General features: G+C 38.5%; 1 protein-coding gene across 3 annotated transcripts in view; it reads left to right on the top strand.

Annotated features, from left to right (window-relative positions):
* klhl32 (kelch-like family member 32) overlaps positions 1–27924 on the top strand; it is a 69636-nt gene that overhangs the window by 1618 nt on the left and 40094 nt on the right. For all 3 annotated transcript variants that reach the window (XM_062063636.1, XM_062063634.1, XM_062063635.1), the window contains 2 exons: positions 5329–5506; positions 17202–17309. In XM_062063636.1, coding sequence (XP_061919620.1) covers positions 5329–5506; positions 17202–17309 — 286 coding nt within the window. The remainder of the gene's footprint in view (positions 1–5328; positions 5507–17201; positions 17310–27924) is intronic.

Below are 27924 nucleotides of genomic sequence, written 5' to 3'. Positions count from 1 at the left end.
AAATTGAAAACGTGCAAATATTTGTAAAAAAAAACAATACAAAGAACAACCCATGCCTTTTTTTATAGAATTGTTTGACATTCAAGTGGAACGGACTAGTCATTTAAATACTTCAATGCTATAAATTGAATGATAACCAAGTAATACATAAAGGAAATTGAATCTACAACAAATTGTCATAATTATTGCAGCAATACAGAATATAGAGCATGTGAAAAAAACTACTTACTTGATCTGTAATGTTTGATATTCAAAATTCCAGTTGTTCCTGAATGCAACCTTGCTCGACGTACATTTTACCCGATAATCCGTACTTTAAAAACTGTGTCGGTGCTTACAAGGAGCCCAAACCGGTTCCTCAAAAAACACGCAAATCTTTGTAAAAGAAACCCCAAAACAACCCATGCCTTTTTCTTTTTATAGACTTTTTTGACATTCAAGTTGAACGGACTAGTAATTTGAATACTTCAATGTTATAAATTGAATGATGACTAAGTAATACATAAAAAAGGAAATTAATACTACAACAAATTGTCATAATTATTGCAGCAATACAGAACATAGAGAATGTGCAAAAAATTACGTACTTGACTTGTAATGTTTGATATTCAAAATTCCAGTTGTTCTTGAATGCAACCTTGCTCGATGTAACCATCATTGGTGTGTTGTTGTGGCTACTGGCTAGGCTAGCACTGCGGTGCTAACGGTGTTATGGGGGCTACTGTTGGTGTTGGTCTCTGTACTTCTGTTGGCAACAATAGTTTATTCGTTTTTGGTCCAGTAACTAGTGTGTAAATCAGCACCGGTGCCATTAGGGTACTGGATTTTGGTGCCTATCCCTAGTCAAAATTCAGTCCTTTGGCTTTAGGAATAAACCATTCAAATGTATTAAAGGCAGGTTGTGTTAGAACTGAGACCTGGCAATACATGTATTGAATATGAATTGGCCTTTGCAATATTTTTGAAAAGACCTGTTAAATACACCAGATGAGCTGAAACAAATACAGTTTTCTGTTTTACATTTCTATTAATTTTCTTCCCCCCATACATGGGGGCAGCAGCCTCAGTAGGGAAGCCCAGACTCCCCGTTTTCCCGCCATCTTTTCCAGTTCCACTAGGGAGACACAGAGGCGTTCCTAGGCCAGCTCGGAGGCATAATCCCTCCAGTGTCCTAGGTCTTCTTCTGGCTGGACATGCCCGGCACATCACACTAGGGAGGCGTCCAGTAGGCCATCCGGACTAGATGCCGGAGCCATCTCAACTGGCTCTTTTGGATGTAAAGGAGCAGTGGCTCTACTCTGAGCTCCTTTCGGGTGACCAATTGCCCTATGGGGAATCTCATTTTGGCTTGTATCTGCAATCTGCTCTTTTGTTCTCTACCTCAAGTGAAGTCGGGGTCAGGGCAAATTTTATTGTAGTTAGGGAAATTTGTCTCAGGCATTGTGTAACATTGGGCAGAAAATATATCAAATTAAAACACAAACTAAAAACAGGAAATACAGTACATTACAATGGCAACACAGGGACATACAAAGACATTGGATAGGTTAGAGTGACAGAAAAGTCCCAACTGCTAAAGTGCATGTGGTCATTGCATGTTGCCCTATTGCTGGAACAAATGATAATTCACCATACCATACCATACCAACTTAATTTATAAAGCCCTTTAAAAACAACCACAGTTGAAAAACAAAGGGCTGTACACCACAACATTTTTTTTATAAAAACAGAAAAGTACATTCAAAGGACAGACTAAAACATAATTTAAAACAGATGTAAAATATATTAAAAAATATCAGATAAAAAACATTATCTTAAGAACAATCAATCAGATAAAAGGTTGTTAAAAAGTGAAAAACAGTTCATAGTCTGATGCGGGGATTAAAAGCCAGTGAGTAAAAATAGGTTTAAAGAAGGGTCTTATAAGTAGCCAAAGAAAGGGCTTGTCTCACATGAAGAGGGCAATCGTTCCAGAATTTGGGACCTGCAACAGAAAAGGCCCCGAGATGGTTTGTTTTGCACTTTGGAATACTGAGCCTTCTTCCATCCATTCATCCATTTTCTACCGCTTGTCCCTCTCGGGGTGGTGGGGGGTGCTGGAGCCTATCTCAGCTGGACAAATCGCTACCTAATCGCAGTCTTCCGAAGTTCTTATACTAAGGACTTCAAAGATTCTTTATTTTCAATTCTTCCATACAAGCAATACAAAAGGAAGCATTTAGAATTCACTGTTTCTCTCTTGCCTATACTCTGGAACATTTTCCCCAAGCTCGGGGAGAGGGTGGCCGCTGCGTCTTAGCGCGGCGCCAAACAGTTTGTAATTTAATAATAACAGAAAATGAAAATGACACATTAAAGATACTACAGACAGACATGTAGTCTATACACAACAAAACATATGCAACTCCTCGAAAAACAACACTATGAAGGTTTTCAAGACATTCATCTGACCGGGCTCAGGAACTTTTTAACATCGACGTAATGACGTCCATGCTGTCATACTATGGCAAAGCCGGCCACGAGATATTGTAAAACGATTTGGAAAGATGAAGAAACCTGAAGTACGTTTTAAGATGGTTTCCAAAAGTAACAATAGTTTAGCTGACTGAACATTACTGTTTACATACTCAGGAAATAAGTCTTTGGATACAGGAGAACTTCAAGAGCAAAAACCAAAGGATTTAAGTTAGAACCAATAGTAGTTTTTTCTTATGTTTAGTTATTTTGCACTATTGACTTTATTTTGCTCAAATACTGTATGTCATAAAAAGGTATAAGGAAGTAGTTTACATATGTAATTGATAATGTTACACCGGTTTCTTTGTTTTTGTCCGATTACAATTGTAAACAAAAATCTAATGAATCAAAGATTTAGAAAATGTTGAGTATTAGTATCAGTATTGGTATGGCCACTACTGCCCCTGTAACCCTCTCGTTCACTAGTGGTGACTTCAACATGCCCGCACTGAGCCAGGGGGACTCGGCTATTGATAGTCCCACGCCAGCTCGCTGCCTTTCAGCAAGCAAATCCATAGTAGAACAAGGTCCAACTCCTGTAAAGTAGTTTGGTTTTAGATACACCAGTGGCGATTGTTCTAAGACTGCAAATGAAGCTAAGCTTTCCTTAAAATGTAAAAAAAAACTGGTCAAATATGTACTTTTGTGTTTACATTTCATTGACTAAATATGCACTAGGAGGCGTTCAACTTTTGTTTGCAATCAGCTAATTTTGCGACTGTTGATGCAACTTTCTTACTATTTGTTGTGCTCGCGTCACAGTGCATTAAACATTGTTGAAGTCGAGCGTCCATTCACTTTAATGGGGGAGCATAGAGTGGGTTGTTCTACTGCAGCCAAACTAGACAGTCATGGGATAAATGCTCGGCTTTGTCCCGCCCATCGGACGCTCAGTCTCTTGAAGTGAATGGAAAGTGACTTAGGTTCTTGGACTAGGTTGCCCAGGTGCCTACCCTTGACTGCCACCATACACACAACATACCTGACCCTTATATTTAAATAGTGGGTCTAACGGGGGGAGATCCCGTGTGGCGTTTCAGGCTTTGGCCTCATGACTAAAAGCCCCCATCACCTGTGGGCCTAACTCCCTGGTGAGGCTCTGGTGTATCACGTCAGGGTGAGGTCTCCAAGGGTGAGAGCTCTCCTTTTGTTCTTGTCCATAAGGTATTTTTGATTTGTTTGTTTGTATTTGTTTATTTGAAGGACAATGTGCAGTTACATTTTCTTAAAGTATTCGCTCCATCCACAAAATTCTGCGCATCCCTCATTGGGTTTTTTAAATACTGTCCTTCCTTTCACATTAATGCAGCATTAAAAAAAAATCTCCTTATTACGCTTACATTATTCATTGCTTCTGGCCCGTAAAGCACACAAATGGCATGCAAGCCCCAACCCACCCATTATGTTCTCTGTCTTACACCCCATCACCACCGAGTGCGCCTCCTGTGGGTGTAGCAGTCACAAGGTTGGCCAACACTGTCAGTGGAACGAGATGGATTTTGAAAGATAGGGTGGCATACTGATGATGGAGGGGCACAAGCTTTTAAAAAATGTGTCCTAGCCGGGCCATATGAGCCCAGAACAATTACAGTGTGTCTACCTGTCAGTCATTTAGGCTATCAGTGTGACTCACACATTCAATTCTCCTGTGCCTTATCATTGTGGAAACTAGAGAATGAGTAAGTCATGATGGGCAAATACAGTCATCAAACATAGGATGCATTTTACTGTATAGTATTGTTTTAATTGTAAAATTGTAATTGTGTTATGAAGAATATTCTTTATAATAGATTATTCTCCTTTTTAGCTTTACACATTGTTTTAAAAATGGCTTTATTAGCTATGGTAAAACATTTTTACTGAAGTTTTAAATCCACTCAGAGCTGCAGCTATCGATTATTTCACTAATCGAGTACTCTATTGACTATTTTGTAATTGAGTAATTGGATAAAACACACTTTATAGCCTTATGCGTATTTTAGGGAAAATCATTGAAATACATTTTTTAACATCAGCTTTGACATTTCACTTTAAACATGTGTGCAATAATACAAATAAATAAATAAAATATATGAAATAAGTTATATAAAACTATCTCCGCATATTTTAATTTCCGGGCACTCGATGCTGTCCGGATTTTCTAAATGTTTATTAGTTACAGTTCATTAAGTGATTAATAAAAGTAACAAAATATAAATTAAACCTTTTTTTCCAATGGAATTACCAGTAATCGATTTAATTGATTACAGTAATTGTTGCAGCTCTATAGCCACCTGTCAATTCATGATTTCATTTTGGGTTTATTGATCCCATAAATAAGACTCTTCAACCATTGTCAAATAAAAAAAAGGACCTAAAACCTTTCTTTGATTTCAGAAATTTGGACATGGCCTGTAACCTGTACTAAAGTGTCTTGTGTATGGCCATACGATTAATAAATAATTATGGTGAAATATTCAAAATAACGATAAAAAACACAGACACGACGACATTAATCTACATCAACAAATATAAATCAAAAGTTGTATCTTGAATGCGACCCTGTCATTAAGTGAGGACTTTTAATGTGTGTATCTTAGAACGAAAATCAGAATCATAATAATGAACAAGTTAGAGCAAATGAAAAAGTGTCTGCTGCTTAAATTATGTTGATGTATTGATTGTTGCTATTTTAATCCATTTTAAAAATGCAGGATCAGCTCAACCCCGACAGAAAGGACAAATCAATAATTCCAAAAGCTTTTTCAGGATATTATAGATTTCTAGAGCTTTGTGCTTGGTTTAACTGCGTAATGTATGTGTTTACTTCAGCAGGGAGATGCTGACAGGACAAAGACTCTGTCAGTCCAAGTCCCACCAGGACACCGTGCTCGCTGCCCTCAACCAGCAGAGGAAGGACGGCCTTCTGTGTGACGTCACGCTGGTGGCAGGGGAGCAAAAGTTCCACGCCCACAAAGCCATCTTGGCAGCATGCAGCGATTACTTCCGTGTAAGTCTGGGACCTGATTATATAGAGTTGAATTAACACACGGTTTTCCAAGTGTCGTCAATTAAAAAAACACTTGGTGACCAGTAAATTGTGCTGAACGGGGTAAGAGTTGTCAATCCTCGTGAGTATGTTTATCTTTTGAGTCTGATTTATTTACTGTTGGTCTCTGGTTCAACACAGTTAAAAAGATAAAGGTAGTTATTTGTCCTTCAAATATATGATCAGTGTTTTAATTGGAATGTTTTATTTTTTATACACCTAAATATTCATAACTGCCTGAGAACCATGAAGCGAGCGTTCTGCCCCAGCGGATGTTTGCGTTTTGCATAGTGGGGCACAAAAAATTGTCCACTGCAGAGGATGCTGGTTTTCAGGTGGATGAAGGGAATCAAGGAGGGCTATTCAGCTACATTTTATGATGGACCACATTTCCACAAAGCTAAGGACCGGAGGAGGTGGACTTTTCCCTTCGCTATTATTACTATTTTAAAGCGAACATTTGTTTTTGGTTTAAGATAAGATAGGATAGCACTTTGTTGTCATTGCATATAAAAAGTACAACGAAATTAGATTATCAGTACAGACCTGTTCAAGATCAGACATACATTGTACAGGGTAACAAAACAGGAACGCTGATTGGTTGCTGTTAGGGCGGCGCCCTGTAAAAGATGTGAAAAAGGTAGATGCGGGGAGAGGAGGATGATTGAAAAAAAAGTTGATCCCAGACTAAGCTCCTATAGGGTGGGGCTTCGTTTGGTGCAAGTAAAAAAAAATTGATAGCCACGATAAGCACACATCCACATGTTACGACAAAGAAACTATTAGACTTGCAACAGGAGAGGGATCGGGGCATCCAGAGTCAAAGTTGGCGCTTCCTCCATTCATCCCTTGTACCTCAATGGTTAAGCGGTGGCAAAGGCTTGGGGTGGGTGTGGCGGTATGTGCGCATATCTGTGTGTGGCAGTCCATGGTCAATGGTGTGTGTTATGTCTGTAGGCCTGTAGTCGCTCTGCAGGCACGGTAAACAGAGTTCAACTCCCCAGGTATTGTTGAAGAGGGAGAGATTCAGAGCGGCTATCAATGGGCTTTCCTCGTTGGGATGTTTACGGCACGGCCTGGCCAAGGCCATTTGAGAAAGTCAAATTGTAGCTAAGAATTGTTGTTTTCCAGGTGAGCAGACACATTCCAATGGTTTGTCTGATCTTTGTCCATTCTGGTTCCCAAGTTGATCAATCAGAGCATTTCAGAAAGCCTCTCCATGATGTTATCCAGTTTGCGATCGATCGCCACAGTCTGTGTGCCCACAGCTCTACCCATACTGTCCTTATCTTCCGAATTTGTTGATAATTTGTTGCTACACCAAAGTAATGCACAATCCAATCAGCAGATGCCCTGTGATCACATTTCAATTTTTTTTGTCAGAGTTACACATATCAGAAAAACATAGCCCTTTTACAGTATATAAAATACCACTGCAGTGGAAGCTGTAATTCAGGAAATTAAAATCTCAATGCAAGGATTTGCCGCTGTGTTTACGCTGGTCCAAGTTGCTCTATACAGCAGGAGGGAGCTCACTGAAATTTTTGACACTGAACCTTTTGCCAATGGATCATTTTATTGTGAAAATCCATGACCGTCCTAATTCTCTGAAAATAAAGACCCTGCATATCACAGCCTTACAGATATTACGCTAAAATATTGCTATTGCCTCCATTGCTGAATATTGTTGGTAATGTATGTCCATTAACACTGACAAAGGCCAAATAAATAATACATGTTTTTAATAATGATGTATTGCGTAGGATACAGTATTAATTTTATTTTCTATTCATAGTTTCTGAAATATTCTGACCCATGGACAAATGTAATTGATGGCCACTGCTTTAGAGCCTTACATACTATCTTACTCCCCCAAAATGTGCATGACTAATTGGAGCCTAGTGCATCACTTTGCTCATTCATTATTGTCTAACCAAATTAGGATGAATTAGACACACCATATTACTCACAGTGTGCGTGCCCCGTTGGACCATGTACCAACAGATGGCTGCAATGAGAATTGTAAATGCAACAGAGTAGTAAAAGAGCTGCAACATCTGGCACTGGCACCACACAAAAAATGACCAAACCTACCTTTAGAAGTAAAGTCAGTCCTATTTTGTTCTTTGTGTATAACCTCAGAAGACGGTATCAAGAGTCTACCACCCATAACTCTTCTTCCTTTTATAGAAATGGGCACCAGCTAATCACTTATAGGTGCCGATATCTGATTTTTCAGACTGTCAATTTGCAGCTACTTTAAAGACTTTCCAAAAATACTGCGCTTACTACGTTACCCCCATGAGCAGACGCCCAAAACTGGTAAAGCAGGTCAACAAATACAGCACGAAAGTACAAAACCTACCGTTTAGATTGACCTGTGCTGAATTTGCTTGTATGACCATACAATTCTTAAATTCCTCGAAGAGCTCATACCCCTCTGGCTGAGAGCTTTACTTGATGTCCAAATAAGTATGTCCGCCTCGCTGTGACGTCACGACGTAGTCAGACTGCCAAATCCAGCAAACAAAGGCAATCAAAACTACATGCAAGCTCATGCCAAAAAGCATTTACCTTATGATTTAAAACTTTGGCATTGTTTAAATATCCAACATTGTGACAATGTTTTTAAGTCAAAAAAGACTAAAATCATATGTCAACTGTAAGTGCAGCACCATCCCCACTAATGCCTCCCTTTGCTGGGGTCGCAGTGGTACACTTGGGTATGCTTGTGGAGGATGGAGCAAAACACGTATGTCATTTTTTTAGTCGTCATAATGGAATTTATTGAATGGGAAGCAACCACGAAGCTGCATTTGAAAATGATTATGGATTATTACGAAAGGAGGATTCTTCTTCAGAAGCACTGTCACTGCATTTTACCGTATCCCGTTCGCTTTCTTGAATTCATTGGCAGAATACATTTACCGCTGATGATGTTGCCATGACCCGGGCGGTTTTCCCCATCCCTGTCGTTTCTTTAATGAAGTTGGGACGAACGCTTTGACTGGTATCTGCTGTCGGACAGATGAGATGGACTGCACAAGAAAAATGCACCAATGAGATTTGCTTTATAGACACAGAGAAGATTAGCAAATCAAAACTAATCCCTCTTGAAAATGAAAGGCAGATTAAATTTGTCAAAGTTGCCCTAGGATTACTTCTCCTGTGTAAGTGAAGGTTATTTTTACCTCTCCCTGCAGAAAGCCCTCTTCCTCTTGTTCTTCCATTTACTTTTTAAATGCTGTTATTCTACTATGCGAGCCAGTGTAATGTTTGAAACTTGGATTATTAGAATAACTGACGACAGTAAGCGACAAAATCTCCATGTCTTGACGATATTACCTTCGGTTGGTCATCCGACTCTACTGGGTTCAGTTAATTTACAGAGGGTCTAAACAGTGACCATGCTTTCCATGTCCCTCACCCTCTGTCACCCTGAGGCAACTCCTCCAACACATACAATAAACGTAGGAGCGACTTGAAAACATGAATGCATTATCCGAGTCAGCAGACGTGAGTGATTGTAATGAAATACCTGACCAAGCGTGAGTTATTTTAATGCGTCACCTGCCTCTTCCAATGTCGTCACATTACTAAGATGTTTGGACATTAAATCAGTCACACCAGCATGTATTTCTCTCCCCCACGCACATACAGACTCCCTTGAGTTGGGACACAAATCTCATTAAAAGCTATTATGGTCCTAGTGAAACATTACCTGTGACAGTGCAACAGGACTCACTTATGTAACCACCTAATGAAGATGTAAAGGATTTATTTTTTTTGTTAAATGTTGTTGTACTTTCTAATAACGCTGATATCAGTATCAGAGCTTAGGTTTGTAAAACACCTGGAAACAAGATAAACAAAATAAAACAACACTTCTTCAATGCCCTTAGTTTATTTGGCCCTGGAACAATGAGGTTGCCTGGCAACAAGCAGATAGTCCACGATGTCATGGAAATACTCACTGAAACACATTTAGGTTTTTTTTGGTGTGTGCGAGTCAAACAAGTCGTAATGATGTGTTGAAAGCAAACTTTTCTAAGTGACTTATGACCTATGCAATTCATTTGTTGCTAAATAAGGTCCTCCACATGTAACACCTTTAGTTATGCTATAATGCACTTTAACATCTGCAATCTACGGCCATAATAATACATAGGCAGAATCTTTAATCTTTGGAATTAGACCTCATTAGTATGTACTGATGTACCCAGTGGTTCTTAATTATTGTCTGTCATCCCCATCTAAGAGGCAGACAATTTTATCCACATCCCCCTGATTTAAAATTCAATTTGAGAACTTCATAATATTTATTTATACTGTATATATGTGTAAAACACTATATATTTGCTAGCACCAGTATTTTTCCTATAAGCACCTGTTTATCTGCAACAATTTAATGATTATTTTTCTAGTGGCCTAGATTATATAAGATATGTTTTGTATACATTTTGCGTATATATTGCTCCACAGTCACTTTTATAACCTATTTATGAGTCCATCTGCAAGTTGTCCGTTTCTGGAGGCGTTCCCAAATTGCAAATGAAACCCTCTCCAAAAGTATAACCGTTGTTCAGTATTTTCAGTGTTTTGAATATATACACAGTTTAAATATATATCTAGAAGTTGTCACTGTTTTTTTTGTTTTTTTACATACACGGTTGGAAATAAACTTCTACATTATATAGATTCACTTGTTCACAGCATCAGTGCACACTCTCCCATCAATTATTTTAGCAACATTTATGTCACTGCATGTCGCAGTTATTTTGTGCATACCATGATTAGATGAAATTAATGCTTTGTCTTACTTTTTTGTGTTTCTTTAGAACCAGAGCTCCTAACCATCTTACTTAAGTCCAAATAAGTATGTCTACCTCACTGTGACGTCACGACGTAGACAGACTGCAAAACCTCGCAAACAGAGGCTTCCAAAACTGTGTGCAAGCCCACACCAGTATGCATGAACCTAATGATTTGACGCTCTGGTATTGTTTAACACAAGTATCCAACATTGTAACAACGTTTATAAATTAGAAAAGGCGAAATTCATCCTAGGTTCCCTTTAAAAAAGTCTACTGTAAGTGCAGAGCCATCCCACTAATGGTTGCCTTTGCTGGGGTCGCAGTGATATGCTTGTAGAGGTTGGAGCAAAGCACACTTATGTAAATTCATTAGTTGTCGTAATGGCATTAATTGAATGGGAAGCAACCACCAAGCTGCATTTGAAAATGATTATGGATTATTATGAAAGGAGGATCCTTGTTTAGAAGCACTGTCACTGCACTTAAGCGGATCATGTTCATTTTCTTGATGTTAATTTCAAAACGGGTTACAGGTTACAAAAGGTTTCTTTTGGCTGCTGATGTATGACGTACATGTGCAGAAAGTAAATGGCCTAAAAATCGTCTTTTTAAGAATGTATTATTTGAAGAATATCATTGTATTTTTTTTTTTTTCCGATTCTTCAAATTTTTATGATTTTTTTTAAATTTCGGCATTTTTAACAGGAGTATCCAACATTGTAACAACATTTATAAGTGAGAAAAGCCAAATCAATCACAGATAGCCTTTAAAACAATTTCCAAGTTAAGTTTATCGACTCACTTTGTAACAATTGAACCTAACTACTCAAGTCAGTGTGATTCTCAAAACAGATACAAAAGTGCAAATGATTGACTAGGATCTGTTCGCAACGTCTCCACAGTTAAATTTTTCAAACCCAAAAATATAACAAGAACACCACTGGCTAGCTTATATTACCATTAGCGGTTTAACAGAATACACTTGTTTTAAAATAGTCTATATTTGTCACATATACTGTTTCTGAATACAATTTTTGCCGTCCCCCAAATAACGATTTGTGTTTACGACTGCCACTCACCCCGTCTTGTCAACACGTACACGCAGAGAGCGCGAGCACACATACAAAAACAGTGTAAGAAAAGCAACAAACAATTTGCATTCATGTTGTTGTTATAATAGACTACACATTCAGTGTTAGCTAACTAACTATCCAAATCGCCATCATTAGCTAACACCCAAAGCGAAAGCGCGGGCGTGTGTTACGTGCGTACTAGTTACGTCATTACGTACAAGAAAGTTAGCACCCTCTAGGCATCTGTGTAAATGTTGCAAACAGCCCCTAATTGCAATGACATTCGAAACACTGTAAATATTAGTCACTTGTTAGCTTGATCTCTTTAATCATTATTCTTGTTTCCTACCGTATTCACGGTAAACCCAAGAATTATGTATGATTCTTTGTATTTTCTGGTCCATTTATTCCAGTTTTGGTTCTGACACCCTTATGAACTGCGCTGGTAGGTAGACCGATATCCTGTTCTCATAGCCTGGTCATGGTCAACTCTTAATCAGTGAGGATGTAAGCTTGGGCCCAAGCATGTACACGTGTGTACTTATTCTACTGGGTTGAACAGGCAGCCTGTTAATGTGTGCACTGCTGCCACCTAGCTGGAGGCTTGTGTATTGTCCAAGCATGAATAAAGACCAAACCCCTCCATCCCCCAATACTTGAAAAGTACTCAAAGTGGGGTTGCAACTCTAGATTATTTTAGTAATCAAATTATCTATCGATTAGTTTGTTCAATTAATGGAGTAATCGGATAAAACACACTTCATTGTATTTTCGGGAAAAACGTTGAAATAAAGATTTTTCTACTTTCCATAACCTTCATCATCAACATTGAAATTGCACTTTTAATGTGTGCAAATCAATAAATAAAATAACAATTAAAATCTAAATAAAAAAACAAACAAACTAGTAATTATTATGTTTTTGGACACCGGCAGGTCTGGTCTAGTTGGCCATAGTTTGGCGACCCCTGCTGTAGCTGCGGACATGTCCTCACATGCCCCCATGAGAATTCGTTATGCAAGTAAAGCATATAAGATGGCGTTAGCTGCCTGCCAAAATAGACTTTTACCTTATTTTAGGTTGTTTGCTCTGTAAATAGACAGCGTACCTAATGTGTCTTGTGAGTTGTCATTGGTCAGAAAAAATTGCAAACAAACAAGTCTAGCCATACCCCACTTTTTTGTTAGTTAACAAGTATTTGTGATTATTTTGTCATTTTTGTGTGTGTATTCTAAGTAAGTGTTTTATATTTTTTTGAGGGAGGATTTTACAGACACAAAGTGCCTTTGAGTTTAATAAGATATCAAAAAACCTCAAGTATCCAGCAATAAATACAGTTGTTCCAAGGACAGCAGGACATTAGAAAAAGCAAAGACAGTGAATAGAAATTTGACTTTACACAGAGTATGTTGTGTTCTTGCCAGGCTCTGACAAAGCAGATGATTTAAGAGTTTGGTTCTTTTATATGGTGAGTTTAAGCAAGGATTTTCTATGTCATCAACAGCTTAGTTTTGTAAGGAAGTGGAAAGAAAAATCTAATAGCTTAGTGTGAGTACTGGCAAGTATCCAAGGATGCAGTACTGATATTTGCATTGGATTAAAACAAAAAGTCACATTGAGCCATCAAAGTTGTGCTATTTCACTGCGGGACATGAAAGAGTGTATACCCCGGACATAATTGGATGCTTAACTGAATCTTGTATCTCTGATCACACAAGAAGCCATGCTCATTTTTGCCAAAAGGTCAGAATGAGTGCAGCAGTGCACTCATTCTGCAACATCATTAGGAAAGGGACTGCAGTGAACAGGACTGGATGTGTTTCTGCATTGGATCTATATCCCAAGTCTGCAGAGCCATCCATCATCAGCTGTCCCTTAGCACCTACACCAAGGTCAGGAACATTCATGCCAGTGACAAACAGCTCTACAAACACTACCAGTGTCCACATTAATAGCACAAAAGCTCGGATGAGCACGCAAAGGACAAGCATTTTTTCCCCTTTTCACTCTCTGCCTGTCTCCAACCACTTTGCTGTGTTTAACACTCATGTGTGCAGACTGCAGCCCTCCCGCTATTATACCTCCAGTTTTGCCACAGGACTCTGTGCTCAATGGACCAGTGGATTTTTAATTAGCTGAGTCTTAAATCAAAGAGGCTGTGCTCGCAGCAGAGATGCTCAAGCTTCCAGTCCTTCCCTAGCCTTATATGACCATATGCCGCAGGAAACAAGCGGCCATTGCTGAGTTAAAGTTCATGTGCGTCGTGAATCAGCAAGAATTGGGCTGTGGTTTTGGGGCGAATGAGTACTTTTACTGGCCAGCCTCTGAGCTTTTGAGGCGTATAATGTGGTTCGACACACACTGGACTCTTAATTTGGCACACATGCACAACCACATGAGATCCAATGCAAGAGCCACAGTCGTAAAAACTACTTCTACTTTTACTCCTGCACGCAAAAGGGTTCAAATTAGGCAACATAGGCACACTGCAAATTATTTGCCACTTGCTAAGATTGCACTTTTTTTCTCGAAATTTCCCTAGTTCTAAAAGCTATTCACTTATTTTTTGTCATTGACTAATTTTAATTTTAGCATGAATACTTGGATTTTTTCTATCTAATTTAAAGATGGTAACATTAAGAAAATAACTTTTGAAATAAGACATTTTGGTTTCCCCCCCCAGATAGAAAATCTTGTTTAAAGATCCTGCAACTTCCACATAATTTAAGAATTGCAAGTTGAACAATCCTTGTTTTCAAAATAACATATATACAGTCGCGATCAAAAGTTTACATACACTTGTAAAGAACATAATGTCATGGCTGTCTTGAGTTTCCAATAGTTTCTACAACTCTTATTTTTTTGTGATAGAGTGATTGGAGCACATACTTGTTGGTCACAAAAAACATTCATGAAGTTTGGTTCTTTTATGAATTTATTATGGGTCTACTGAAAAAGTGAGCAAATCTGCTGGGTCAAAAGTATACATACAGCAATGTTAATATTTGGTTACATGTCCCTTGGCAAGTTTCACTGCAATAAGGCGCTTTTGGTAGCCATCCACAAGCTTCTGGTTGAAATTTTGACCACTCCTCTTGACAAAATTGTTGCAGTTCAGCTAAATTTGTTGGTTGACATGGACTTGTTTCTTCAGCATTGTCCACACGTTTAAGTCAGGACTTTTGGAAGGCCATTCTAAAACGTTAATTCTAGCCTGATTTAGCCATTCCTTTACTACTTTTGACATGTGTTTGGGGTCATTGTCCTATTGGAAAACCCAACTGTGCCCTAGACCCAACCTCCGGGCTGATAATTTTAGGTTGTCCTGAAGAATTTGGAGGTAAAGCACCAGTTCCATTGGCAGCAAAACAGGCCCAAAGCATAATACTACCACCACCATGCTTGACGGTAGGTGGGTGTTCCTGGGATTAAAGGCCTCACCTTTTCTCCTCAAAACATATTGCTGGATATTGTGGCCAAACAGCTCAATTTTTGTTTCATCTGACCACATAACTTTCCTCCAGAAGGTCTTATCTTTGTCCATGTGATGTCAAACAAAATTTGAGCTGTTTGGCCACAATACCCAGCAATATGTTTGGAGGAGAAAAGGTGAGGCCTTTAATCCCAGGAACACCATTCCCACCGTCAAGCATGGTGGTGATAATATTATGCTGTGGGCCTGTTTTGCTGCCAATGGAACTGGTACTTTAAATGGGACGATGAAAAAGGATTATTACCTCCAAATTCTTCGGGACAACCTAAAATCATCAGCCCGGAGGTTGGGTCTTGGCCGCAGTTGGGTGTTCCAAAAGGACAATGACCCCAAACACACATCAAAAGTGGTAAATGAATGGCTAAATCAGGCTAGAATTAAGGTTTTAGAATGGCCTTCCAAAAGTCCTGACTTAAACGTGTGGACAATGCTGAAGAAACAAGCTCATGTCAGAAAACCAACAAATTTAGCTGAACTGCACCAATTTTGTCAAGAGGATTGGTCAAAGTTTCAACTAGAAGCTTGTGGATGGCTACCAAATGCGCTTTAATGCAGTGAAACTTGCCAAGGGACATGTAACCAAATATTAACATTACTGTATGTATACTTTTGACCCAGCAGATTTGCTCACATTTTCAGTAGACCCATAATAAGTTAATAAAAGAACCAAACTTCATGAATGTTTTTTTGTGACCAACAAGTACAGTATGTGCTCCAATCACTCTATCATAAAAAAATAAGAGTTGTAGAAATTATTGGAAACTCAAGACAGCCATGACATTATGTTCTTTACAAGTGTGATCGTGACTATATACTGTATACATATGTATGCAAATCCTTATTTAGGTTGTCCTATCAAGTAAAATTATCTGTCTATGCAGCTAGTTATTTTCTAGTATTTTTTTCCTAAAGTCTACCGGGAGTCTTTTTATCTTATATTTTGACAGCTCTTTTTTGCAACGCAACCCTACTGTGTTTAGTGTGCTTTATAGTTTTCTTACAAATCCACCACATGATCGCGTTATTATTGAATCCCAAAGTTTGACCCAATAAATCAGATTAATTTAACAAAAAGCACCTTAAAATCTTTTACTAACTTTTAGAGGGCTGACAAGCTCATTTATGTAATTTTTTTTGTAGATTACTGCATCCCTTTGCCCAAATGCAACTAGCATATCATAACCGCCATACAAACTAACTAACCAACAAATTCAATATAATTAAACTCAATTATAAATTGACATTTTGGGGCTTGGCAGAGATAATATTTTCATGTCAGACATTGTCAAAAAATTACTACTTTGACTTTGATGGCACTCTTAAGTGGTAATAAAGTAGTGGTTTCCAAAATGTCATCTCTCCGTATGATTCATTGCCATTCTACGCAATTGCAGGAAAAAATACACTTTGAAATTAAATTTAAATATTAAATGTAAATGTCAGTTTGGGATCATCAGAGAGAAAAAACAATGAATGGATGAAAATATAAGGCAATCTTTATCATGTCTATGTCTGCAACAAGATCGATGGATTACACCCTATCATGCAGTGACAGCAATCAATAACTTTGATGCGCGAACACCAAACCGCACTTGCACTCAGCAGGGTCAGACTGCAGGACATTGACCGCAGCGTTGATTTTGCACGCCTGGTGGTGGAACACGCTTCTTTGTGCACGACACAAGGAGAGGAAGAGAAGCAGTGCTGCATAACACACTATCTTGATTTACTGCATATACAATGTATACATTTATGCTGATGCGGCTCATTTTCTGTCCAGTTGTGCAACAACAACAACTCATTGATGTCAAAGAGGGACCAATGATGATTTTCCTCTCTTCTGAATTTTAAATGTTACAATGTTTGATATTTGTGTTAAACAATGCCAAAGCGTCAAATAAATCACAAATTTTATGCATTTGGGATGCCTCTGAATGCTGTGTTATGTAGGTTTTTTTTTAATAGTGGGCACACTGTTGGGTCTGATAGTTTTTGGGAAGGAGGGGCATGTAGGGTTTTACTTGCAATACTAAAGGAAATGCCTTCACACACAAACCTAACCATTTGCAGACATACTCAGAAAGCACGTTAAAATAGTGACTAGAGCAAAATTGACACTAAAGCATATTTAATACATATTATCTAGACCACAAATAAGTGGGTTGGATTACAATTTTTATAGGTCCAGTTTTTAAAAGATTGGATACAGTTGGGTGATTCCGTAAAATGCCAAAAGTCCCTTAGCTGACCTCTATGTTTGGACTGTGTGTCTGCAGGCCATGTTCAGCTTGTGCATGGTGGAGAGTGCGGCAGATGAAGTTACTCTGCAAGGAGTAACCCGTGTTGGACTGAAGCACGCCTTGGACTTTGCCTACACTGGACAGGTGAGCAAGACCACATGCTGTTAAATTGACATTTTTTGAATATGGATAGATTCTTTTTACTTTAGGTTAATATTTTTCCTTGGGTTTTATGAAAAATAGATGAATAAATCCAAGTTATTATGATTATTGATGCATTATGTGTTATTTGCATTTATAAAACATACAGTATATTGGTAGCCAGTGGTGCTGTTTGAATGTTAATTCTACTCACATCCAATTCTTAAAGTCAAATGTTGGATGTGTGTCTGTGTTTGGATTTGTCTGTATGTGTGAAACCAATCTGTGTGTCCGTGTTGCAATCGGTGTGTAAAAAAATTAATAAAAAAGTATCTTTGTGTTGCGATTCAGAATCTGTGTGCCCGTGTTTCGAAATGTGTGTCTGTGTTTGGATACAGTATGTGTGTTTGTAAAACAATCTCTGTGTGTGTTTAACTTCAACAATCTGTACACACGTCACACATATTGTTGTTACAAGCGCACAAATCTAAACACCGACACAAAGATCGCAACACGGACCTACATATATATTTTTTTTTACACGGACACACTTTTTTCACACGCACGCACGCACGCACACACACACACACACACACACACGCACACACACCTCTTAAAAACACTAGTAATAAATAAGTTATACTTGTATAGCGCTTTTCTACATTCAAGGTACTCAAAGCGCTTTGACACTATTTCCACATTCACACACTGATGGCGGGAGCTGCCATGCAAGTCTCTAACCATCCATCCATCTTCTTACGCTTATCCAAGGTCGGGTCGCGGGGGCAGCAGCCTAAGCAGGGAAACCCAGACTTCCCTTTCCCCAGCCACTTCGTCCAGTTCTTCCCGGGGGATCCCTAGACGTTCCCAGGCCAGCCGGGAGACATAGTCTTCCCAACGTGTCCTGGGTCTTCCCCGTGGCCTCCTACCGGTCGGACGTGCCCTAAACACCTCCCTAGGGAGGCGTTCGGGTGGCATCCTGACCAGATGCCCGAACCACCTCATCTGGCTCCTCTCGATGTGGGGGAGCAGCGGCTTTACTTTGAGCTCCCCCCGGATGGCAGAGCTTCTAACCCTATTTCTCAGGGAGAGCCCCGCCACCCGGCGGAGGAAACTCATTTCGGCCGCTTGTACCCGTGATCTTGTCCTTTCGGTCATAACCCATATATATATATATATGTGTGTGTGTGTGTGTGTGTGTGTGTGTGTGTGTGTGTGTGTGTGTGTGTGTGTGTGTGTGTGTGTGTGTGTGTGTGTGTGTGTGTGTGCGCGTGCGTGCGTGCGTGTATATATATATATATATATATATGTATGTATATATATACGTATATATATATGTATGTATGTGTGTGTGTATATATATATATATATATATATATATGTGTATATATATATACTGTATATATATATATATATATATATATATACAGTATATATATATATATATATATATATATATATATATATATATATATATATATATATATATATATACTGTATATATATATATATATATATATATATATATATATATATATATATATATATATATATATATATACTGTATATATATATATATATATATATATATATATATATATATATATATATATATATATATATATATATATATATATATATATATATATATATATATATATATATATATATATATATATACTGTATATATAACGGTGCACAAAAAAATTTAAAATTAATACAACTTTAATTTTGTACCTCTTTCACTCTTCACCAGTGCTAACTACGTCACCTAAATAAATCCTAACAAGGCCTTTGCAGATGACCACTTTAATCTCAGCAGCATAATCTTATTCAGCAGCGTGGCTGTAGATGTAGTGGCGGCAATATGTGGCGGCTCAATCACACTGTACCACAAAGTGAAATGTTTTGTGTTACATTATCGTGAAACACACTATCAGTCAGTCACAAAAAGTGTGTGTTCATTTCTTACTACCTTTTTGACCTTTGTATCGTCAGTAAGTGTTCCGTCCAATAAATAGCAGAGCGGCGTATGAAGTATGCTGGGAGGACCGGAACTCACGTTGTAATTACTTCTAATTTTATTTCCATGGTGGAAATGAGCAAGTAGTAGTTGGTTAGGGAGTGTAAGTAGGTCAACAGCAGGCTTGCAAGCCTCTCTGCATGGGTTGGCTCAGCTCCTGTCTGCCTAGAGGAGATGATAGCAGATGAGATGAGGGCAATATGCTTATCCCCACACCGTAAATAATGACCTACTAAAATCCTTCAGCCACATGTCATGCAGGTTGACGAGACATGCTGTCACAGGCTGTTTTGGACCCAAAAGCGTTGACACCTCGGCTCTAATTTAAGCTTTATAAACAGTGGGACCTCTAAAGTCGAACACAATGAGAAATTCAGTCTCCATACTGAAATCTGATACAGTATCAGGGGTCTCAAAAATGCAACAATTTTTTGTTGCCCCCAACCATCAAACTCTCATGTAAATGCAGCCCTTGGACCATGGGTGGCTAAAGTTTAGATATACTGAGGCAATCTTGAATCTAATTTAACCAGGGTTGCTCACACTTTTTCAGCAGGGGAGCTACTAATTAATGACCAAGTCCAGGGGCCTCATGTAACAAGCTGGCGTACGCACAAAAACCTGCTGTACACCCTTTTTCACGGCAAAGATGAGCTGTATCAAGACTGACGTTGACGTGGAAGTGTGCGCTGACTAAAGGCTGTACACACATTTCTACAGGCTGTGGATCAGGGGTGCCCACACTTTTTCTGCAGGCGAGCTACTTTTCAATTGACCAAGTCGAAGAGATCTACCTCATTCATATATATAATTTATATGTATTTATTTAAGAAAGACACATTTTTGTTAACAAGTTTAATGTGTTTAATGATAATACAAGCATGTTTAACACATATACAGTTGTGGTCAAAAGTTTACATACACTACCGTTCAAAAGTTTGGGGTCACATTGAAATGTCCTTATTTTTGAAGGAAAAGCACTGTACTTTTCAATGAAGATAACTTTAAACTAGTCTTAACTTTAAAGAAATACACTCTATACATTGCTAATGTGGTAAATGACTATTCTAGCTGCAAATGTCTGGTTTTTGGTGCAATATCTACATAGGTGTATAGAGGCCCATTTCCAGCAACTATCACTCCAGTGTTCTAATGGTACAATGTGTTTGCTCGTTGGCTCAGAAGGATAATTGATGATTAGAAAACCCTTGTGCAATCATGTTCACACATCTGAAAACAGTTTAGCTCGTTATAGAAGCTACAAAACTGACCTTCCTTTGAGCAGATTGAGTTTCTGGAGCATCACATTTGTGGGGTCAATTAAACGCTCAAAATGGCCAGAAAAAGAGAACTTTCATCTGAAACTCGACAGTTTATTCTTGTTCTTAGAAATGAAGGCTATTCCACAAAATTGTTTGGGTGACCCCAAACTTTTGAACGGTAGTGTATACTTGTAAAGAATATAATGTTGTGGCTGTCTTGAGTTTCCAATAATTTCTACAACTCTTATTTTTTTGGTGATAGAGTGATTGGAGCACATACTTGTTGGTCACAAAAAACATTAATGACGTTTGGTTCTTTTATGAATTTATTATGGGTCTACTGAAAATGTGACCAAATCGGCTGGGTCAAAAGTATACATACAGCAATGTTAATATTTGGTTACATGTCCCTGGGCAAGTTTCACTGCAATAAGGCGCTTTTGGTAGCCATCCACAAGCTTCTGGCAAGCTTCTGCTTGAATTTTTGACCACTCTTCTTGACAAAATAGGTGTGGTTCAGCTAAATTTGTTGGTTTTCTGACATGGACTTGTTTCTTCAGCATTGTCCACACGTTTAAGTCAGGACTTTGGGAAGGCCATTCTAAAACCTTAATTATAGCCTGATTTAGCCATTAATTTACCACTTTTGATGTGTGTTTGGGGTCTTTGTCCTGTTGGTACACCCAACTGCGCCCAAGACCCAACCTCTGGGAAATAAGGATGGGGCGAGGGTCACCACTTTGTGAACAAATGTGTGAGCAAGTTGTCCAACAGTTTAAGAACAACATTTCTCAACAAGCTATTGCAAGGGATTTAGGGATTTCACCATCTACGGTCTGTAATATCATCAAAAGGTTTAGAGAATCTGGAGAAATCACTGCACGTAAGCGGCAAGGCTGAAAACAAACATTGAATGCCCGTGACCTTCGATCCCTCAGGCGGTACTGCATCAAAAAGTGACATCAGTGTGTAAAAGATATCACCACGGGCTCAGGAACACTTCAGAAAACCACAGTCAGTAACTACAGTTCGTCGCTACATCTGTACTATGTAAAGCCAAAGCCATTCGTCAACAACACCCAGAAACGCCGCCGGCTTCGCTGGGCCCGAGCTCATCTAAGATGGACTGATGCAAAGTGGAAAAGTGTTCCACATTTTTAATTGTTTTTGGAAACTGTGGACGTTGTGTCCTCCGGACCAAATAGGAAAAGAACTATCCGGACTGTTATAGACGCAATGTTAAAAAGCCAGCATGTGTGATGGTATGGGGGTGTATTAGAGCCCAAGGAATGTGTAACTTACACATCTGTGAAGGCACCATTAATGCTGAAAGGTACATACATATGTTGCCATCCAAGCAACGTCTTTTTCACGGACTGCCTTTTTCAGCAAGACAATGCCAAGCCACATTCTGCACGTGTTACAACAGCGTGGTTTCGTAGTAAAAGAGTGTGGGTACTAGACTGGCCTGCATGTAGTTCAGACATGTCTCCCATTGCAAATGTGTGGCGCGTTATGAAGCGTAAAATACGACAACGGAGACCCCGGACTGTTGAACAACTTAAGCTGTACATCAAGCAAGAATGGGAAATAATTCCACCTGAAAAGTTAAAAAAATTGGTCTTCTCAGTTCCCAAACGTTTACTGAGTGTTGTTAAAAGGAAAGGCCATGTAACACAATGGTAAAAATGCCCCTGTGCCAACTTTTTTGCAATGTGTTGCTGCCATTAAATTCTAAGTTAATGATTATTTGCAAAAAAAAAAAAAAAGTTTCTCAGTGCGAACATTAAATATCTTGTCTTTGCAGGGTACTCAATTTGAAAAGGATTTGCAAATCATTGTATTCTGTGTTTTTTATGATTTACACAATGTGCCAACTTCACTGGTTTTGGGTTTTGTAAATGGTAAATGGGTTGTACTTGTATAGCGCTTTTCTACCTTTTTAAGGAACTCAAAGCGCTTTGACACTATTTTCCACATTCACCCATTCACACACACACATTCACACACTGATGGCGGGAGCTGCCATGCACGGCGCTAACCAGGCCCATCAGGAGCAAGGGTGAAGTGTCTTGCTCAAGGACACAACGGACGTGACTAGGATGGTAGAAGGTGGGGATTGAACCAGTAACCCTAAGATTGCTGGCACGGCCACTCTCCCAACTTCGCCACGCCGTCCCCTTGTACATTACTAGTGGATGTTATTGACTAACATGCACCTTAATTCTAAACATGTACTTTACTTTTCATAGTCAAATCTGATTTCTTAGATCATGCCCATCATTAACGGTCAGTCGATTTCATGTATTTTTTTTAAAGAGAAATAAACAGTTGGTGATAGGCTGGTCACTAGTGGTCAGTAACGTCACACAGGTGTGCTCTAACACTTATATATGTGAATATTTCCAAGTTAATTAAATGTACTTATGAAATAAATGCAGTCTTACAACAAAGTGAACAAAACAAAGATCTCATTTGTGAATTTTTATACCTCAAAAGAAAGCTAAACCGCAATTTGAGGTCCTCGGCTCTGGTGCAGTGCCAAGAAGACATCAAACTTGAATAAATAGAGGAAGTAAAAGTAATCACAGAGTTTCTGTTTGTCAACCAGCGGAAGAATCATTACCTTTTTAAAGAGGAGAGGTACAGCTCCAGGCCTCCAATTTAAGGGCGATCAGATCGCATGGAGAACTCCGTTCCTGACTGCACTGCGTCCCGACAAACCTTAAACAGGTCCCCGATGTAGAAACAACACTATTAGTGAAATATTATTGTGTGCAGACAAATTTATTTTATATACGGTAATAAAGAGATGTGGGAAGTCAACAGACGCAACTGATTTAAAAGACGTGATGTCTCACCAGGAAGCAGCAACTGCTCTCAGGAAGTCTGAAGAAACAGCCGATACTAAGATGTATTTATTACTCTCTAAGAAATACATAAAAACAAAAAAAATCTAAAGTACCTACTGTACCATGTGATGACACACAAATCTTACTTTTTATCATTCTTTAGGGCTAATTTTGTGGCTGCCAAAAAAAAGTGAATCCAGGTAAATTAATGTGCATGATTAATTTGATGACCAATTGCAATGCATGTTTAGTGACTCTAAGTCCCACAATTCCACTCCCTAGTGCAGATTGGTGTTTTAATGCTATCTGACTGCAGCAGCCTGGCAGACGCAGCAAAGTACTCCTACACAAACTTAAAGCTTTTCAGCCATCAATTCACTTGTAACATTATCGTTCTGCGGGCTAGTAAAAAGCCAATGTTTGGTCAACTCAGACAACAGCCCTAATTGTATCAGTTATTTATTATCATTGTGTATTTTCCCTTTCAGTCCATCCACTTTAGTGTGACACTCAAAATTGGCTCCAACTAGGCGCACAGGTTTTGCCTTTTACAATAGCAAATAAATAATTCAATCGTATTATGGTAGGTAATGTGTTTTTATATGTCTGTGTATTACATAATAGTTAATTAAGTTTTAGAATTGCTTGGAGTGGGGGTGATTAGGTCGGTGGCCCTGAGAAACGTATTACATAGGGCAGTCTTTTTCAACCACTGTGCCGTGAAATACAGTCTGGTGTGCCGTGGGAGATTATGTAATTTCACCTAATTGGGTTAAAAATATTTTTTGCACAGCAGTAATTAGAATTCGCAATTAATGTGCCCTTGTTGAGTGTCTGTACAGCGCAGGTAGCTAATTGCTTTGTCGTGTGAGACGACGACGATGGTTTGTCGTGATCACAATATGCAGCCGACAGCGGGAGGCAGCGTACAGGTAAAAAGGTATCTAATGTTTAAACCAAGAATTTAAAAAAAGGTGAGTGCCGCTAAGAAAAGGCATTGAAGCTTAGGGATGGCTATGCAAAACGAAATTAAAACTGAACTTGCTGCAAAGTAAACAAAACACAAAATGCTGGACGACAGCAAAGACTTACAGCGTGTGGACCAGAGACGGTGTCCACAAAGTACATCTGTACATGACATGACAATCAACAATATCCACACAAAGAAGGATAGCATCCGCACTACTTAAATAGTCTCGATTGCGAAAACAAAGCAGGTGCGGAGAATAGCGCTCAGGGATGAAATGAAACTGCAACAGGAAAATACCAACAAAACAGGAAAAAAACACCAAAATAGAACTAGAACTAAAACACTACACACAGGAAAACACCAAAAAAATCAAAATAAGTCACAGTGTGATGTGACAGGTCGTGACAGTACACCTACTTTGAGACAAGAGCTAAAGGGATGCATGGTCTCTTATGGTTTAAATTCATATCCAACAATTGCTTGAACGACTTTTTATTGTCAATATCGGCTACTGAGTTTAATTTTTCAATGATTTCTACTGGTTGTGTGCCTCTGGATTTTTTTAATGAAAAAAATGTGCCTTGGCTCAAAAAACACGGCCATAGGGTTTGGTATAACTTTAGAACTACATTTTTCTCAAAAATATACATTGATAGCAGGGGTCTGGTCAGTGTTGTGTTTACAGGCTCATTACAACAGCCTTTAGTGCAGGCCTGGGAGATTATTTTGACTCAGGGGACCAAATTTAGAGAAAAAAATGTGTTTATTTTTAGGAACACTAATACAAAACCTCACAATAAGGTCTGATTGAATGCTAAAAACATTATGACAGACAGCCTTAAAAAACGGAATGGAATTACTTTTTTTTTTTTACTGAATGAGTCACCCAGAATGTACATGAAAATAAAGAATGTGGGATTTACAATATTAACTATGAACGATAAAACACTGAATATTGACAACATATGAACGTCACACCCCCTCTCGATCGACACATTTTACAATCAAGCGAAACACAACAAAAATGCAACAAACACAGTGAAATATGAACGCGAAGGGTAGAAAAAAAACCCCACCCACAATCTGATACATCTGATATATTACTAAGCTTTTGAACTTTGTTGTATCTCCTTCCGCGTCTGTCCCTGACACCCGCATTTCAGGCTGGCCACTCTGGAAACACTCAGTGGAAACGTTCCCCACCCACACTGCTTGGTGCCTAGTCTGAGCTGCTGTGACGTAGTGTAGTGGATTGTCCGAAGCTTAAACAGGCAACAAAAGTAGTTTAGTACAACACATTTATTTACCCATTATCAGAAGTGCAGGTTGAATTGAGTTGGCCGTGCAGACAGACCACATGTCACTCCGGAGAAAACAAGACACACACAAGCCAAAATCACTGTCGAGTTCCGGTCTTCTGCCATTTTTTATATGTCTTTTGTGCGTCATTGTTTGTTATCTAAATGCGTCAATGTCTTGTTGTTTTTCCTATCTGTTCCATAACAACTCGAATCCTTTAGACCAGGGGTGTCAAACTCATTTTAGATCGGGGGCCACATGGAGAAAAATCTACTACCAAGTGGGCCGGACTGGTAAAATCACGGCACGATAACATAAAAATAAAGACAACTTCAGATTGTTGTCTTTGTTTGAAAATAGAACAAGCACATTCTGAAAATGTACAAATCATAATGTTGTTGGGTTTTTTACACTAACATGTTGCGGTTAATAGTATTCTATCTTTATTTGTCGTTATTTATATTTTCTAAATAAATTATGTGGTAATGTTCATTAGTCAACTCATTGGTGTTAATTTTCAATCTATCGAGATATCAAAATCAAATTAAAGTTTGTTATTTATGTAGTTTGATCATTTTCCACGACTGATGTACTTAACATCGTGTGGTTTATTTTGTACATATGTAGCATCATCTACAAAGATACAAAGAATTGCCATTGCGACATCCAGTGGACACATTTAGAACAGCTGTTTCTTTCATTCAAAAATTTCAGATTAATTTTTATACTAAGTAAACTCATCCCGCGGGCCGGATAAAACCTGTTTGCGGGCCTGAGCCGGCCCTCGGGCCGTACGTTTGACACCCCTGCTTTAGACAGTCAACACATTCTGTAGACAGGTTGGCACGACCTAATATTCACCTTTGTCCCACCACTGGTCCATTCAATGGCACAAAATACAAGAGAATTGAAAATGAGCGGACATTCTTAAAAGACAAGAAATATAGGTCAAAAGGTCAGAAATTCTACTACAGTAGATTAACATAGTAACTAGTATATCATGCAAAAGCGCAGATTCCAATCATTGAAATGTGTGTTGTGGATGTACATGTATGTATATGTATATATATATATGTATGTATATATATGTATGTGTGTATGTATGTGTGTATGTATGTATGTGTGTGTACATGCTTATATATGTATATGTGTTTATATGACATAACATTTTTATATACTATTATTATTATTATTATTATTATTAAACATACAGTAAGTAATAAGAGGGGTGGGAGTACATAAGTTTTTACTTCTTCTCACTCCTTTTCGGATATGTTTACATTAAATGTTTATTTTCATTTCTTGTTTCTTTTGCTTTTTATTATTACTATTTATATTATTATTATTATTGTTTTTGTTATTCATTCTTGAATGGCTTTTTTGTTGTTATTTTTCAAAATTTGTTGTTTTTGTTTTGTCTACATATTCGAAATAAACTTGAAAATGAAATGAAATGAAAATGAAATACTACTTTGTATGGGTCAAGACTTACGGTCATTTGAAAACATCACTGCACATCATAATGTTTACATACAGTTTCCATCTTAAAGATCTAAAAAAAAAAATATCGGCCTTAATTTGCCCAAGTCTGCTTTAGTGCAATAAAAGTCCAGAAAGAGCTTTAGTCACTCCCACACTGAAGCAGTTTGTTGCAAAACACCGACTTTGGCCTTGTGAGGTTCATGTGCATTTAAATGCAACATGGCTGTAGAGAGGAGAGGATGAGAGGAGATGAATACTAAAGAGCACTGATGTTAGCCACATTACATCATAGGACCATCTATTCTGAAGGTAATATTTTGCAACGAAATAAATAAATACCCACATTGCTACATAACACTTCAGCCCACCACTGTTTGAGCAGTCGTGACAGGCAGCGGAGTCAAACACTGATGTAGTCATTTTTCCTCACCTCGTACTACTGATGCAGTCACGGCTCTGTGGTTAAATAGGGCAGCAATGCTCAATGGATTAGTGAAGGTTTGACACTGCCCTCTAAAACCAAGGTGAGCCCACTAAGGCAACATGCGGGTGTCTGATTTGGTCATTTTCCATGGATTATCAGAAAATGGATTTAGCGTGGGGGTTCATGAAATGCATGACAAGACTTCTCTTGAATGTAGAAAATGTGTAGATTAGGCACAGGAGCAAACATAAGGAAGCTTCCAGATGACATTTCCTGCTGCTGTTCATTCAGCTAAATATGAGGAAG

The sequence above is a fragment of the Entelurus aequoreus genome, linkage group LG11 (assembly GCF_033978785.1).
Source record: "Entelurus aequoreus isolate RoL-2023_Sb linkage group LG11, RoL_Eaeq_v1.1, whole genome shotgun sequence".
Taxonomy (NCBI): domain Eukaryota; kingdom Metazoa; phylum Chordata; class Actinopteri; order Syngnathiformes; family Syngnathidae; genus Entelurus; species Entelurus aequoreus.
Note: the sequence above shows the minus strand (reverse complement) of the source record. Positions and strands in the feature narration are given on the sequence as shown.